General features: G+C 41.7%; 1 protein-coding gene across 1 annotated transcript in view; it reads right to left on the bottom strand.

The window, feature by feature from the left end:
* Positions 1-4886: 4886 nt before the first annotated feature.
* Positions 4887-17396, bottom strand: part of LOC308395886 (alpha-2-macroglobulin-like) — a gene marked incomplete at its 5' end in the record, with an annotated part of 66161 nt that continues 53651 nt past the window's right edge. Inside the window, 13 exons of the mRNA XM_080880925.1 lie at positions 4887-4947; positions 5050-5094; positions 5240-5345; positions 5426-5494; positions 5581-5671; positions 5782-5903; positions 6400-6612; positions 7113-7300; positions 7371-7533; positions 11073-11147; positions 11726-11882; positions 12791-12866; positions 13117-13293. Of these exons, the coding sequence (XP_080737051.1) occupies positions 5057-5094; positions 5240-5345; positions 5426-5494; positions 5581-5671; positions 5782-5903; positions 6400-6612; positions 7113-7300; positions 7371-7533; positions 11073-11147; positions 11726-11882; positions 12791-12866; positions 13117-13293 (1475 nt within the window). The 3' untranslated portion in view covers positions 4887-4947; positions 5050-5056. The remainder of the gene's footprint in view (positions 4948-5049; positions 5095-5239; positions 5346-5425; positions 5495-5580; positions 5672-5781; positions 5904-6399; positions 6613-7112; positions 7301-7370; positions 7534-11072; positions 11148-11725; positions 11883-12790; positions 12867-13116; positions 13294-17396) is intronic.

Below are 17396 nucleotides of genomic sequence, written 5' to 3'. Positions count from 1 at the left end.
ATTGCAATATGTTTTAATGCTGAAATATAATTTCCTTGTACACCTGTATTTACCAGTTCCATAGTGTACCTGTGTACGTTAAGAGAAGCACAGTAAACATCAGTAAAGAAGAACTCTCGTGTCTCTCGTGTCATGATTCGGCTGTGTGCAGGCTGGATGAGGACCCAATCGCAAACTCACAGAGGCAGGAATGAACTCAAAATTCACAGCTTTATTGCTGGAGAGCAGAACCATACAAATTAAACCAGGAAACTATAACGTGGATCATTTTCCATCTTAACCCTCTGCGGTCGACGGATGCGCCGACACGTCAAAATCACATGACCAATTTAAGACGACACAGCCACAAGATAGTGATGGGATTTCTGCCTCTTTTTGGAGAACTGGCTCTTTCGGCTCGGCTCATTATAAAGAGCCGGCTCTTTCAGCTCCCAACCGGCTCTTCAGGTTGTTTTGTTGGTCGAAAGTAACGGACTTCAGACTATATACCAGTTCTTGAATTGTGTCGATGGGCCACGTAAAACCAGAGTTATGATAAAAAATACACATAATGTTTTTTTCTGAACAAAACAGCGGCGTTTACAGCAGGAAGAACGGTAAAAACTGCGTTTTCTACAGACAGCGCTAGCAACCACTCTCCGCTTGCGCGTGAAAAAATGAAAAAGAAAAAACCCTCCTTCCCCATTGGTGTTAGAGTTTACCATGTCAGCCAATCAAAAAATGTTTTGTTGCTTTAATTAATTTATTATCAACAACAACATAAAATCATGCACAAAAGAAATTACTAATGTAAAAAAACAAAGTGGATTTATTTATATGTTTACATATAAATATATGTGGTGGCCCCTAGAGACAAAGCAGTGGAAGAGTAAAACTAAACACGATGAACACAGGAACACCAGACCTCTTCAACATAAAACAGGAAACATAAGACGCAGACATGAAACACATGAAGGGGAAGGGAGACTTGACATGGGCGGAAGACACAAGGGGAATCTAATAACGAAGAACTAGAACAACCTAGGCATGATAAAAAATGAACTTAGAAAACCTGAAGGGCTTAAACATAAACTAAAACTCAAAATGCTGGGTCAAAAGACCTGGATCGTGACATCGCGTGTATGTGTACAAGCCTGCCCTAAACACATCAGGGTTACTAAATGGACAATCAGTGACTTCCTGACCCCATCTTTTTTTTACAGAGCCGGATCTTTCGGCTCCCAACAGGCTGTTTTGTTCCTTTAATTAATTTATTATTAACAACAATATATAATATATAATATAAAATTATGCACAGAAGGAATAACTAATGTAAAAAAAGTGGTTTTATTTATATACCTTTATATATAAATATATGCGGTGGCCCCTAGAGACAAAGCACGTACAAACTCCAAAACACATTTCTAACGTTAACTGAACTTCCAAAACAGAGCTACCTCGATCACTTAAATTACACAATTGAAAGCATGTGTGTATTGTTTGTGTATTTATACACAAGCACTCATATGTATTCAAATAATTCAAAGAAAATGTTCATTTACCTGTTACTACCACACACCAAAACCGGTCGTTGGTACTTCCTTGCTTGTGTAGCCACTAGGTAACAAAAGCTCAACACTGCCCCCTAGCATCCTGGAGCACTTCTGTTGTCTTTTGTACGTGTTTTGAGTTTTTATGTGCTTCTGAGTTTTTAAGTGTTTTGGAGTTTTTATGTGTTTTGGAGTTTGTACGTGTTTTTTGTCTCTAGGGTACTGTAAATATACTTTTATTTATTCACTCCACATAAAATGTAATAAATAAATCATATAATACAAAAACCAACTATTTAAATTTCAACTTTTAACTATTTAAATTTTCAACTTTTTCCTTTTAAACAAATTTAAAGTGAAACAACACAAAACACTGCAAACCACAACACAATTAAATATAAATTAAACTATGAAAACAAAAAGAAGATGCACATTCTCTGCATGAATAAACTTTCTGAATCCTTTATCATCTGCAACTGAAAATAGTTGTGGATGATTACTATACCTTTCTAATGTGACGTTGTTGTCTCTCTTTCTCTCTCTCTCCCTCCCGCTCTGTTCCTGTGCTACTGGGAGTGTAACTACCGCCCCTCCCCCCTCTGCCCAGCGCAAAGCACACGGCTCGAGAAAGAAAAAAAAACCTACACTGGTGTCGTTCACTTCAAAGAACCGGCTCTAAGAGCCGTTTCGTTCGCAACCGACACATCACTAGTGTGCGCTGCGTGTGGTGTAGGCGTGTGCATGTGTGCCCCGGTCACAGCTCCTTTCAGCATGGCCGGAGGTAAGTCACTTGCCACATTGCTGTCAGCTGATTAAAGTTTGTTCAGACCCCTAGCTGCAATGTGAAGATAGTCACACCGCCATGTAATTATATAATATATATAATATATATAATAATGATTATTTGGTAATTTGGGATACATGATTTTTGTTCCACTTCTCACGTGTGCACCACTTTGTGTTGGTCTTTCATGTGGAATTCCAATAAAATTGATTCATGTTTGTGACTGTAATGTGACAAAATGTGGGAAAGTTCAAGGGGGCCGAATACTTTTGCAATCCACTGTATGAATGATAAATGGTCCTCATGAGGAGACGAGGACATGGAGGAGGCAGCAGCTCTTAGAGCTGAAAGAACAACAGCAGCTTAGTGAATGAAACAGCAGCTGGAGATTCAAGGTTCTTTATTTGTCACATGCATAGTTATACAAGTATAACACACAGTGAAATGTAGCCTGACACGCTCCTCGACATGTGCAAAAAAAAAAAAAATATATATATATATATAGAGTATATACACTTGGTGAATGTGCAGTAGTAGCAGCAAGCAGGTGAATTCTGTACATTAATATGAATAGACATCTGACTATTTTACAGGATAGACAATATAAACATATTTAAAATTAAAGGAATTTGGAATGTACATTGTGCCTGGGTTTAGAGTGTCTGGAAGAGAGTCCTGTCTCAGTCAGTTATAGATGATGTGAGAGCTTTGTCATAAACAGGACGAGCTGTTAATGTCATAGAATTGTCAGCTGTATGAAAAAGGCTTATAGTTACTTAATGGCAAACGTTCAAACTGAACTAAACAGTCACAGATTCATGTAGTGACTGTGTGCACAACGTTACAATTAATAATGATACATTTGTTCCAACAGCCTCTATGAAACGGATCTTTGTATTTTTCCATGTAACACAGTGGAGTATGAAACATGTACACTAGGGCTGTGCGATATGACCAAAATCTCATATCCCGATATAAGAATTCTATCGTCCGGTAACGATATAAATCACAAAAATGTAACATTTTCTGTAAATTCTGTGAATCTCGGGCAGCTCGACTTGCGTGAAGTGTTTCCAGCTGCGCGTCATGTACCTGGAGTCGAGTGTTTTAACCGATGCTGAAACGATACATTTTAGACATAAGTTGTAACGGCCGCCGTTTTCTTTGTGAGTATTTATTACACGGCGTGCTGCGCTGAAAAGCCTGTTCTAACTTTTGAGTCTAAGGTTTATTTTTCAGCACCTGGCGGCTCTTTTTTACTTCTCATGCGTAAGTAATCTGCTCTTTCACGTGATTCAGTTTATTTTGAAAAGTCTCAAAAGGATCTTGAGCTTTATTGTGAAAGGTTTATGTGGAACATAAACAAGCGGACTGGCGATGGTGTTACCGTCGTTGTTGCTAACCACAACGCATAAAAACAGGCGCTTGTCCGTCGGTAGTGTGGTTACATTAAATATAAGCGAAAGAGAGAACTTCTAGAAATTAATAACTACAGTGACATCAAAACCATGAACAAATATTGCCGTAAACTGTTTATTTTGCGACACCACGAAACAAACGATAGCGTGAAATGAAACGATAGATGTTTTTATATCGTCATCAGATATATATCGTTATATTGAACAGCCCTAATGCCCACAGTTTAATAAAACTGTAAAATGATAAAAATGTTTTACAAACAGACTAATTTGTTAGCACAGCCTTTTAGGAGCAGCCATTTACTTGTAGTGCTGAGTATAAATGTACTTGTACCATTAGATGTTATTTGAATGACATCATTGTGTACTTTTAGTTTCATGTACAGTTAGCATTTATGGTTGGCTTTTGTATCCTGTACACTGTTAAAGGTGTCCAGTCTTTGGGGAGGAAACAGCTGTGATGTTGTTCCACTGTCACAAACACACCTACATGAAGTACACAAGTGAAAGAGCTTTGTTGGATTCCACAGACACACTCTGTATGTTAAAGGCTCTCACACACACACACAGACACACACACACGCACACACACACACACGCACACACACACACAGACACACACACACACACGCACACACACACGCACACGCACACACACGCACACAGACACACGCACACATATGCACAGACACACACACACACACACACGCACACACACGCACACGCACACGCACGCACACGCACACACACACACACGCACACATACGCACACGCACGCACACGCACACATACGCACACGCACGCACACACACACACACACACGCACACGCACACACACGTTTCTGTCTGTATTTCCGTGGACGTCACTTGCCAGCTGTCACTGAATGTCTCCCACGAGCACGTTTAGCTTTTTTAATGTTTTGCCCACTTGTTGCCCACTTGTTGCCCACTTGTTGCCCACTTGTTGCCCACTTGCACCTTTTTGTTTTTGTCTGTTTTTGCACAAAGACAGAAATGCAGCATGAGGCCAGTCTCAGCGGTGCATTCACAGCACTATATTTTCCATTCTGCCGATTATTAATAATGAAGCCTGTTATTAAAGAAGCACTAATAATACTGGAGCTGTTAACACACACGCTTACACACATGTGAGCAGGAAAAGTATCTTTATTCAAATGCAGGTTTAAACCTCAGGACCAGCCACACCTTCTTCAAACTGTGAGACGAAGAATACAAGTTAGTAAAAGCTCAAAGTTCTTTGCATTGATGCTGTGAACATGAACGTGTGTGAAAGGTGTGTGTTGTTACAGCTTCGTACCTGCAGCTCACGAGACAAACATGTATTGGGTCTCAGCCTGGTCACCTGACAGAAACATGGTAGAAAAACATGAACGTGTCATTTCTCTGAGTCACTGATGGAAACATCAGCTTGTATGAACTGTTCAGTCTGATGGATCCTCTGAAGTGTGTCAGTGTGCTGTTGGAGTAAAGCTTAGTTAGACTTGGACCTGGTTGGTAGTAGTCATAGATCTTGACCACGGCTGGCTTCAGGTTGTCCACTGGGAGCTCCTGGATGATCTCTAAGCTGTGGTTGATGGGTGTGTCCTTTGATAACTGGACGAGACAGAAACAATCGCAGACACAGTTTGTACCAAAGATCATCATCTGGTGTCCCCACGGTGACTTTCACTTACCTGCTCTAAGTACACCAGAACGTGATCCTCCTTTTGCTCAACACGACTCACCAGGAGGCCACGTTTGAGCTGTGAGGAGATGACATCATTTTATTATTATCCTCACAATTATCACATGAGATGCACTCGTTGGTAGAATCTGTCTAATTACTCACACTCTTCAAAGACTCGGGGTCTGGGGAAAATCCAGAGAGCATTTTGATGTCCAGGATCACCATGTTTGTAGTTTCCTCCTTTCCACTGTACCTGTGTTTGAACAGTGTGATTATACTGACCTGTGTGCACACTTGCTTTTCATCTACCAGCAGTTCCTCCACACGGGTAAAGAGCGCTCCTCTCACCTGTCACATACTTACAGTGATTGTATTTGCACAGTGAATTTGGGTCTAGCAGATTCACTGGTGTTGACCTCTAGATGGACTTTCACACTGAGAGTGGTGACATCAGCAGGTGTTGGGATGTTGTAGGTGGCAGAAATCTGGGAAACACACTTGGGTCACGTGTGGAACAGAACTAATCACACCTCAATGCACCCTGCTGTCACTGTTCTACACCATGACACATATTAGCACACATACTTTTATAGTCATACCTATATGTCTATATTCATCTTAATATGAGCATCTCTGTTATATCTACACTCATTTTATACGAGTGCTTGATGTTTGTTGTATATTTGCTGCTATGACAACTCAGTTTCCCTCTGGGATTAATAGTTTCCCTGATTCTGATACAGACAGAAAGTTCATTTATTTTTGCTCAGTTCTCCAATTTAGTTTAAAATAGCATTGTACTCTCTACAGTTATTACTGCCAGGTCTAATGTCTTTATTGTGTATGACAATACATGTGCAAGATGAGCTTTATTACATGTGACAATGCTAATGCTCTCTGAAGTTGTATAAGGAAAAAGAAAAAGAAGAAACCCTTTCTCTGACATCAACCAGGAGCTTCTCACGTGATGCTGTCACTGACCTGCACTGAAGCACATGCAGTGCCCTTCACCTCCAGGCTGTATTTTCCTGACACGTCCTGCAGCGCCTCCTCCTGGTAGAGCAGTTTGTTGCCCTGATTTACATCAAACGTCAGCTGACTGCTGGGAGCCTGAACTGTCACTGTGCTCCAACCTTCAGCACTGAACACCAGAGTGGAGTAGAGAGCCAGAGCCTGAAGAGCCACCACCGTGTCCTACAGTATGGATTCATTGTGGTTAACACACACAGCATGTGTCTCCATATTTCATGGGCTTAAGTGGAATAGACATTAAGTTAAAACGGCCTGTGTCACTTTGAGACCCTCTCACAAAAGAGATCCTTAATCTCAAGTTTTCCAAAGTTCACTTCCTGGTTAAATAAACGTTAAACAGGTTAAAATATCTTTAACTGAGAATTATCAAAGTATAGAAATTACAGGTATAAACTCGCAGGTGATCTGTTATTTACAGGCTGTTACGTGTAGTTGGTGTACAGAAGTCTGAGGTAACATTGCTATTCTGTAAAAACAATGAATTTTTAGACAAAACTTGTCATGTTCTAACTAAAGAATAAAAACTTCTCTGCCTGGCTAAAACAAATCTGTTTTACATATCTGATAGAAAACTGAAAGCTTCAGTATTATTTCTTCTGTCCCTGGTTTTGTCTAAGACTGTACTCAAAGATGAGCTTCATACTGTTCGGGTGGTGTCGTACCTGAGTGGAGGAGAAGCCTCCGTAATAGTTCTGCTGCCCAGTCAGCCACCTGATAATACCAGAGGCATATCCCAGATCCTCAGCAGTCGGGGAGGCGCTGAGTTTGGCCAACAGCACATAAGAACTGATCTCCACTGACAGGGAGGCTGATGTTTCTGCTGCTGTCTGAGACCAGTAGAGGAAACCTCCTACAAACACAATAACAGTCACAGTGATGCTAATGAAGCCTGAATGATGTCCTGCTAAAGGATAACTCACCTTCCCTCACTGCAACTGTGTCTAAGTGCTGCAGAAGGTGAGCTCGGGTCTCCACGTCTCCTGCCAGAGTGAACACATAGGCCAGCAGAGCTGTAGTGTAGGTGTTGCTCAGGTCACTGAGAGACTCCTTGAGACAAGCCAGGCTCTGGATCATCACAGGATCCTTTAAAAGATCACAACAAAGAACTTTAATGGACAAACAGAAACCTTCTTTCATTAAACCCAGTGTGAGAAGAATAGGAGGCAGAGTTCCTGATTCAGTCACTCAAAACATCAGCGTGATAATAGAAAACACAGCAATTAGAGGAAAGTACAGATCAAGCAAAGACTGGAGCAATCTTCTAGTAGTATTTACAATATAAAGAACATATTGAAAAAACACTGTACAGGTTGGGTGGTGATACCAGTCCTTGCTGGTGAGAGTTCAGGTATGTGGATGACCTGGGTGAAAATCAATTCTCAGGACGTTCCACAATTCACAGATCACATTAACTCGGTGGAACGACACATCAAATTCACCAGGGAGGATATGAAAAGTGTCAGGTTAGTCTTCTTAGACTGTGAGATTTCCATCAGTAATGGAGGACATTTAAAAGCTGATGTGTACCGTAAACCTAAGCTCCAGCCGATCCAGGAGAGAAGGACAACTGCTGCCTAAGTGAAAACCTGTAGTGATCCCGTATGTGTCAGGAGTATCAGAACAGCTGAGGCACATTTTTTTCTAAACACTGTGTCTCTGTGGCTTTTAAACCCCAAAACACGCTGCGCCAAAAATTGGTCCACCCCGACACAAACAGAGTAACATAGTGTACGGTGTTAAGTTCCAGGAGGATTGCAAGGATCTATACATCGGGGAAATCGAACAACCTCTGGCTAAGAGGATAGCACAACACAGAGGAGCAACCTCGTCAGGCCAGGACTCTGCAGTCTATTCACACCTGTAGGCCAGTGGACACTCTTTCAATGATGCTGGTTTGAGTGTAGGGTCAAGGAGGCCATTTACGTGAAAAAGGAAAGACCATCTCTGAATCGAGGAGGGGCCTAAGGGTACATCTTTTGCTATCTTACAATGCTGTGATTGCAGCTATTCCCCAACTCTCTGTGAATGGTACTGATGGCCATTGATCAGTGGTCTTTGATCAGTGGGTTTTGGTCAGTGGTTGTTGATCAATGGTCATGAGAATTTGCATAATTATGATTAAGGAACTGACCTCCCAGCCACTGGTTCCTTCAGTGGGCTGGTTTCAGTCATTATGCAAATGTACTGTTTATAAGATTGAAACCTGCAGTCAGCTGAGACTGAAGACGTCACCTGGATGAGTGACGAAACGTTTCTCCCACTGAAAACATCCAGATGAACAGAATCAACTTTTTGGGGTATATGTAATATATATATTAGATTGTATATTATATTGTTGGTTTATACACTTTTGTGTATGTATTTATATATGCATACCAGCTCAGACGTCGCCCGGATCAACTACTGGAACAAGAAGGCATTGGTGGGCAAGAGATGAAAATAAGGCGTTGTTGGAATGCTACTATACAAGTAACCCTGGCAGAAGGGGTTACATGAATAGGATGAGGGACCTATGGAATTCCCAGCACCCACACTGACAGCGAAACAACTAATAGCTCAGTGTTCCAACATTCGAAAGAAGGGTATTGCTCTCACAGCTAGAGATTGTCGAAGTGCAACACAAATGCTACGGCAAGGGGGAGCCAGGACGCCAGGCCAGGGGGGGAGATGTCATCACCGCCACCCGAGATTTGTACCAAGCCCCAAGTGCTATAGTGCAAGAGGAAGTGACCTGAAAGATAGGATCATGGCAAAACTTGAAAACTGGAATCCCCGTAGCTGGTTACCAAGATGTGAAGATCTGCTAGATGATGTAAATGCGATACATACAGCCACGATTATCGAAACTAACAAGCTGATCTACAGTACAGCAGCAGTGATCAGAAAGATGCTTGGCAACAGGTTGAACAGCCACAAGGAGAAGGAGACTAGAGGCTAAGATCAAAGAGGGAGGTTAACCAACTTTCGGAGCTGCAGAAAGGTGTGACAAAGACGGTGCCCAAGAAGAAGTTTAGCAAGCTGTCCATGGAAACTGCCAAACAACGACTAACAGCCTTGGCCAGCACCTTGCCATACACTAGTATGGCTCACGTCTACTGGTGGAAGAAGCTGACTGCACTCCATGAGTGTCTGGCAGCACAAATGAACCAGCTGTTAGTTGACGAGAGACACCCAGAATGGCTAACTGTAGGGCGGACAGTCCTGAAGGGATCGGTCCCATCGGTCCAATCCAACTACTGACCAATAACCTGCCTCAGTACCACATGGAAGCTCCTGTCAGGCATCATAGTGGCTAAGATGAACAGACACATGTTCCTGTGCCCCACTCATTGGCAAGAATACCAGAGGTGCAAAACACCAGCTACTTGTAACAATCAGCCGAGACTGCCTGGATTGATTACAAGAGGGTCTATGACTTAATGCCCCACAGCTGTATCTTGGAATGCCTAGACCTGTACAAGATCAACAGGACTTTAAGAACCTTCATCAAGAACTCAATGGGAATGTGGCATACAACACTAGAGGCCAACTTCAAGCCCATAGCACAATCATCATCTATCAAGGAGATGCTCTGTCCCTACGGATACTGACTACGGGATGAAGCAGCTGTCAGCCATCTCCTGTATGACATCATACGTGGATACGTGGATATGTGGATGACATCAAGCTGTATGCCAAGAGTGAACGAGACATCGATTCACTGATCCACACCACCAGGATATACAGCAACGGCATTGGAATATCGTTCGGACTGGAGAAATGTAGTCGGATGACAACAAAGAGAGGAAACGTAGGCGGAACTTAGGGAATCTAACTAAGGCAACATTGCAGACATAGAGGACAGCTACAACTACTTGGAGATCCAACAGGAAAATGGAAACCACAAAGAGGCTGCTGGGAAAGCTGCTACCACCAAGTACCTGCAGAGGGTCAGGCAAATCCTGAGGAGTCCGCTGAATGTTAGAACAGGATCCGGCCTATCAAAACCTACGCCCTGCCCGTCATCAGGTACCCTGCTGGAATAATAAGCTGGCAAAAGGAGGAGATAGACACTGACATCAAGACAAGAAAGTTCCTAACCATGCATGGAGGGTTTCACCCCAAGTCCCGCATGCTAAATGGCAGGAAGGAGGCCAGGGACTGGTGAGTGTCAGCACCACATTCCAAGATGAAACAACGAATATCCACGAGTACGAGGAAGATGGCCCCAACTGACGGAGTGCTCAGTGAATACCTCAGGCAGCAGAAACCCAAGAAAGAGGAGGAAGGCGAGGAACCATCATGGAAGGACAGGCCCCTGCACAGTATGTTACCACCGGCAGATAGAGGAAGTAGATGATACCCAGAAATCCTACCAGTGGCTGAAAAAAGCTGGACTGAAAGACAGCACAGAGGTACTAATCATAGCAGCACAGCAACAAGCTCTGAGTACAAGATCCATAGAGGCTGGGGTCTATCACACCAGGCAAGACCCCAGGTGCAGGCTGTGTAAAGATGCTGAGACAATCCAGCACATACCAGCAGGGTGCTAGACTGCTGGTTAAACCTAACTCCATGGCTCAGCAGCTCAAACTCTACTCCTTTTTTTGTTGAATACCTTGATATTCTTTGACTCTACTCACATGTTGGGATGTATTCATTTCCAAGAAGGCAGCAGTAACGTACGCACTGAGAGTCACTTCATCAGATACACCACCCTGTCAACAGAAGACATCATAGACACTTTATCATCAGTGCACCAACATTCAGGGATATGAAGTCATGAAAATGATTTTCAGCTGCATGTGGTTTTAGTATCATCAATGTCTTCATGCATGTTCAAACATCCAGCTAAAGAGATGAACAGGAAGTTGATTTTGTTCATCTGGACATTGTATTTCCAGTGAGATGGATGTTTCTTCACCTCAGGTTTCCCCAACCTTATAAACAGTTTGTGTAGTCATCTACTAATCAGAAGGTTGGTGGTTTGATTCCCAGCTGCTCCAGCCTGCATGCCAAATATTTGTGGGCAATATACTAATCCCAAGTTGGTCTCTAGTGCATACTTTGTATTTAGTATAAATATGTGTGAATGCTACATAGAAAGCAGTGCTGGTGTGAATGGAACAAGATGAATGGAAATTATTTCTTAAATAAAATAATAGAATATACTGATGTGAGCTATTACAGTATGTAGTACAGTGTTTTCCATGTATGCATGACATTATTAATAAAATTTGTTAAATCCACACTGGAGGCTGTTTCCACAGTCTAACAGCGAAGAACTGCAGGTTACCTTCATTCCGTTATGGAAGAGTTTCCCAGACTTTTCAAAACAGCCATTTTCTTGTTGTTTATGTTGCAGCCAGGTCTTAGACTCTTCGATCTTTCTGGGATCAATAAAGATGAAAGACTGAGCTTTGGCAAAACTTCTTACCACAAACGCAGTCAGCCTGACAAAAAGACAACAACACTTACACGTCTTACAATGATGGAAATGTTTGGCTGTGAGGTCACATTAAGAGAAAGAAATACTGATCATTTTGAAAATAAACTTGAAATTTCAAGGTTAAATTTGAAAATGTATTTTGAGACAAAAGCAGAAATGTGGATATCACAGTTATTTCAGGACAAACTGCCACGGTTGCTTTCCCCTCTGAATTAGTGAAATCGTACTTCAGACTCAGTTTTAGTAACAAGGAAGGAACTGATGTCACTTGTAGCAATAAAAACAGCGTGGCAGTAAGTATAAGTACACTGAAAAGCAGAAAGTGGTGCAGAAAGCTGCATGTGGTTAAATTTGTATAAAAGGAAATGGCTGCTAATGTACAGATGCAAGGATACCGATGGTTCCACGCTCGTGGAATAAAGAGGATCTATGCTGTATCACAAGACCACTGATTTATTTCACTACATCTACTCAAGGCATTTTATACAGGGTATAGCAATCGTTTGAAGCAACAACTGTAATCATTTCAACTGTTTTCTTAGATTTGAATTTGACTTTTTTCACAAAACAGTATTAAGACTTTATTATTGAAATAGTATTTAGACTTTTTCTTAAAGTAAAATAACTTTAAGCTTTAAAATTTGACTTTATTCTAATAATGATCAATAACATTTTCATGTGGCTCTAATGCTCCTTCCTACCTACTAAATTACACAGTATTAACCAAAAGGTATTGTTAATGTTGGCTTAGTCAAAGGATTAAATGGAGAATTATTTTAAGTATTAGAGGTAGACATGTTTATGTTATTAATGGGTAGTCAAACTTCAAGAAACGTCTTCTGTTTGGTGGGATATTTAAAAACCAGTGTAACCTCTCTGGTTTGTGACATGTTTGATCAGTGATGTTCTCACCAAGTGTTTCCTGGTCCTGTTCCAAATGTGGTGTAAGCACCGTCAGCACTTTTGTAGTTGAGCTGTCTTTGGTATCCTGTAACAACAGGGACACCATGATCGAGACATTGTTGCTATGGTGATGATTGGACTCCATTTGTTTATGGATCTGCATGTGTACATCGAGATTTAGGAAATTCAATGACTCTTGCTGACAGATGAGGAAAATTACGCATTTGACCAAAAGCTGTGACTAATGTTCTGCCTCCTGTCGGCTTGTTTCTTGAACCGTGTGTGTTGAAGTGATTCAAATGATTTCCTTCTTAGAGGAAACAATAAAAACTTGCCACTGGTGAGGAAGTTAGTAGCTTTTTCCATGATGGCTGCGGTGAGCTGCTGTGTGCCTTTCAGGTAGTGGAGGATGTAGATGTTGGGGGCCAGGAGAGCCATGTTCTGCTCCCCACATCCATACGGCATCTGCAGCAATCCATCCAGGTTCTTCAGAGCCCGGCCGAGGATGTCACCTGATCAAAAACACTGATTCACTAAAACTAACAAAACTAGCGTAAAACAACTTTGTATTATTGGGCAGAGATAACCTGAATACTTCAATATGCAATTTTAAATGATGATTTCATTTAGTGAGCGAAAAAACATCCAAACTGAAAATCGTAGATTGACTGTGATTAACCAAATATTTCTGGGAAGACTGAGTTTCATTTCACCAACCAGACCCAGGCCTGATTAAGGCCAGACCTTCTGGATCAAGAAATCACTCAAGTACAATCTGTTTGACAAAGGGAAGCAGGCTAAAAGACGTCCAGAAGAAACACGTCGTTGCCATGACCAAAAGAAATTCAAAAATAGGCGAGAAGTCTTGAGATCTATCAGTTTGGACAGGATTAAAAACAATTTCTACAGCTTTGGAGCGCCAGTGCACCATGTTGGAACCCATTATCCACAAACTGAGAAAACTAGAAAAGATGTGGCCGAAATTACTCCATTAGCACATCGACGACTCACCGAAAAAGTCAAGCGAATCCCAACAACACCCAGAACTGAAGGCCTTGCCTTCCTCTGTAAAGGTCAGAGTTTACGATTCAACAATACAAAGGAGACGGGGCAAAAACAGCATTCATGGACAAAACCACTGCTGACCAAGAAGAACACAAAAGCTTATCTCACATTTGCCAAAAAACATCTCCATGCTCCACAAGATATTTGGGAGAATATTTTATGGACTGAAGAGAAAACGTTTTGAGTTTTGTTGCATTTGGCTTAAAAGTGACGCATCATTTCATAGAAAGAACATCATACCAACTGTGTGATCACTGTTGGGGAGGGTCTTCCCACCCTCCCCAACAGTGAGGGTGGGAAGACAAGTCTTCCCCTCCATCTCACTCAGCACTGGAGTGCCTCAGGGCTGTGTTTTAAGCCCCCTGCTGTACTCACTGTACACTTATGACTGTGTAGCCACATCAGACACCACCTCCATTGTCAAGTTTGCTGACGACACTGCTGTTGTGGGCCTGATCTCCGACAACATCGAGACGGCCTACCTGGAGGAGATTAGGAACCTGGAGACCTGGTGCCAGGAGAATAACCTCCTCCTAAACATCAGCAAGACTAAGGAGCTGATCGTGGACTTCACTACAAAGCAGGCGAGGAATTACAAACCCCTCATCATCAGTGGCACGCCAGGTATCGGACAGTTTCCGATACCTGGGTGTCCACATCACTCAGGACCTGTCATGGTCCTGCCACATCAACTCCCTGGTTAAGAAAGCTCGTCAGCATCTCTTCTTCCTCAGAAGACTTAGAGACTTCCATCTGCCACTGAAGGTGCTCAAGAACTTCTACTCCTGCACCATCGAGAGCATCCTGACGGCAAACATCTGCACCTGGTTTGGGAACAGCACCAAGCAGGACAGACGAGATCTGCAAAGAGTGGTGCGCTCAGCCAAACGCATCATTCAATCAGAGCTCCCTGACCTGCTGTCCATCTACACCAAGCGGTGCAAGTCCAAAGCTAGGAAGATTATGATGGACCTCTCCCATCCCAACAATGGACTCTTCTCACTGTTGAGGTCTGGGAAGCGCTTCCGCTCCCTTAAGGCCAAAACAGAGAGAATGAGGAGGAGCTTCTTCCCCCAGGCTATTCGGGCCCTGAACCAGGTGTAGGACTGGACTCTCCCACACACGTCACTATAAGACTGGACTCTCACACACATCAAATCACCACACGCACCACCACACATTTCCTATAATCCTATAATTCCTGTAATTTATAATCTTTATAACCTTTATAATCTCTTCTGCTATTTGCACATTCTTTACTGTAAATTCCTAAGTTAATTTGTAAATTCTGTAGTAAACTGTAAATTGTAAATATTGTAAAACTTTTCTTCTGTCATTTAATGGTCGGGCATTGTACAGCTACAAGCATTTCACCCCCCAATGTCATACTGTGTATGGTTGTGTGTGTGTGACAAATAAAATTTGAATTTGAATTTGAATTTGATGCTCTGGGGCTGTGTGGCGTAGGTTTGTCTGCAGCTCAGCTGCAGGGGAGGGGTGGGGCATTGGGTTCAGGTGGTTAGTGACGGAGGAGTCTGGTTAAGGCAGCTGGTGCCCAGTGTTAAATCATGCCTTTGCGGTTTCACTAGCTCGCCATGACCTGGAGGGAAGAACTCTCTACCAGGAGAATGTCCAGTTATCAGTTTGTGCCTTAAATCTAAAACTTGGGCATTTAACCTTCTGGGGTCAGGGTATAATTGGCCGTTTTTGACTACTTCTGATTTTACCTCTATATCTCACCTTTAAAAACTGTTTATCTTGCCTTGTTTGGCATCGTTACTTTCAGCACAGCTTTAAATATCTGAAACTTGAGTTATTTTTTCATTTTGGTATACTATATTAGCACAGTTGATCTAAATTCAGACAAAAATGTCAAAATCCGAGTAGAAAAAAGTTAAATTTTTTACTGTAAAACCCACAAACATGTTTGACGAATCATTTTCATAACTTGAAATGCAAATACTCATTCTTGGCGGTGACCTCAACCTTGGACTAAATGAAGAAATGGATAGGCTCAACACAACAGGAACTCAGCGCAATTGGCAATCCACAAATATAATCAAACAGTATATGAGCGACTTTGGCCTTCGCGATGCATGGCGCTCCCTTCACCCCAACAGTAAGGAATATACTTTTTTCTCGCATGTTCATCACTCTTACTCTCGTCTGGATTATTTTTTGGTCAGCAGCTCACTGCTGAGTGACATTTCAGACACTGAGATTCATCCTATAGCTGTCAGTGATCATGCTCCTGTATCTTTAAAACTAATGCACAAGAATAATACTACGCCAAGTAAAAACTGGAGATTTAATACATCACTGCTTAAAGATGAAGACTTTATTAAATACTTTAAAAAGGAATGGACTTCATATTTAGACTTTAATGACACTCCCGGAATATCTGCTTCTGTTCTATGGGAAGCAGGGAAAGCTGTGATGAGAGGTAAAATAATTTCTTTCTCATCACACAAAAAGAAAGAAGAAAACAAAAACATTCAGGAATTAGAAAAAACCATCAAATCACTAGAAGAAGCCTACGCGTCCCACCAAGATCAGGAAACATTGAACAAAATATGCAAAACAAAACTAGAATTAAATGAAACTATTAATAAAAAAACACAATTCCTTATACAAAGACTTCGCTTGCAGAATTTTGAACACAGTAACAAATCAGGTCGATATCTAGCTAACCAGTTAAAAATAAATAAAGAAAAAACAACTATATTTGCTGCTAAAGATTTATCGGGGAACACAATATATGACCCTGGAAGAATAAACATTTTTAGGGATTTCTATGAAACTTTATACTTACCACAAATAAACCCATCTAAAAAAGAAATTGATCGGTTTCTTGACAACGTAAATCTCCCAAAATTACTAGACAGTCAAGCAATGGAACTGGATTCGCCACTGACACCAAGTGAATTCCAGGAAGCCCTGATAAGTATGCCCAATAATAAGGCTCCAGGTCCAGACGGCTTCCCTGCAGAATTCTACAAAGAATTCTGGACAATTCTGGCACCAGTATTCCACGGCATGTTGCAGGAAATCGAGGAAAATGGCAGACTACCACCAAATATGAACTCTGCCAACATTAGTCTCCTGCTAAAACCAGGCAAAGACCCTTTATTTCCCTCAAGCTATCGTCCAATTTCTCTTTTAAATGTAGACCTTAAAATAATCTGCAAAGCTCTCTCAAAGAGATTAGAGAAAATAACCCCCCTCTTAATTCATCCTGACCAAACTGGTTTCATAAAAGGTCGGCACTCCTCAACAAACACTCGTAGATTACTTAATTTAATAGACTACTCATACAATAAAAACATTGAAACCATAATATTATCTCTAGATGCAGAAAAAGCATTTGACAGAGTTAACTGGAAATTTTTATTCGCAACTTCACACAAATTTGGTTTCGGAAACTCTTTTATAAACTGGATAAGAATATTATACAATTCCCCAACAGCTCGTATCAGAACAAATGACCAGACATCCTCCAGCTTCTGTCTCCTGAGGGGCACCAGGCAGGGATGCCCACTCTCCCCTTCAC

The sequence above is a fragment of the Rhamphochromis sp. 'chilingali' genome, assembly GCF_963969265.1.
Source record: "Rhamphochromis sp. 'chilingali' genome assembly, chromosome: 1".
Lineage (NCBI taxonomy): Eukaryota > Metazoa > Chordata > Actinopteri > Cichliformes > Cichlidae > Rhamphochromis > Rhamphochromis sp. 'chilingali'.
Note: the sequence above shows the minus strand (reverse complement) of the source record. Positions and strands in the feature narration are given on the sequence as shown.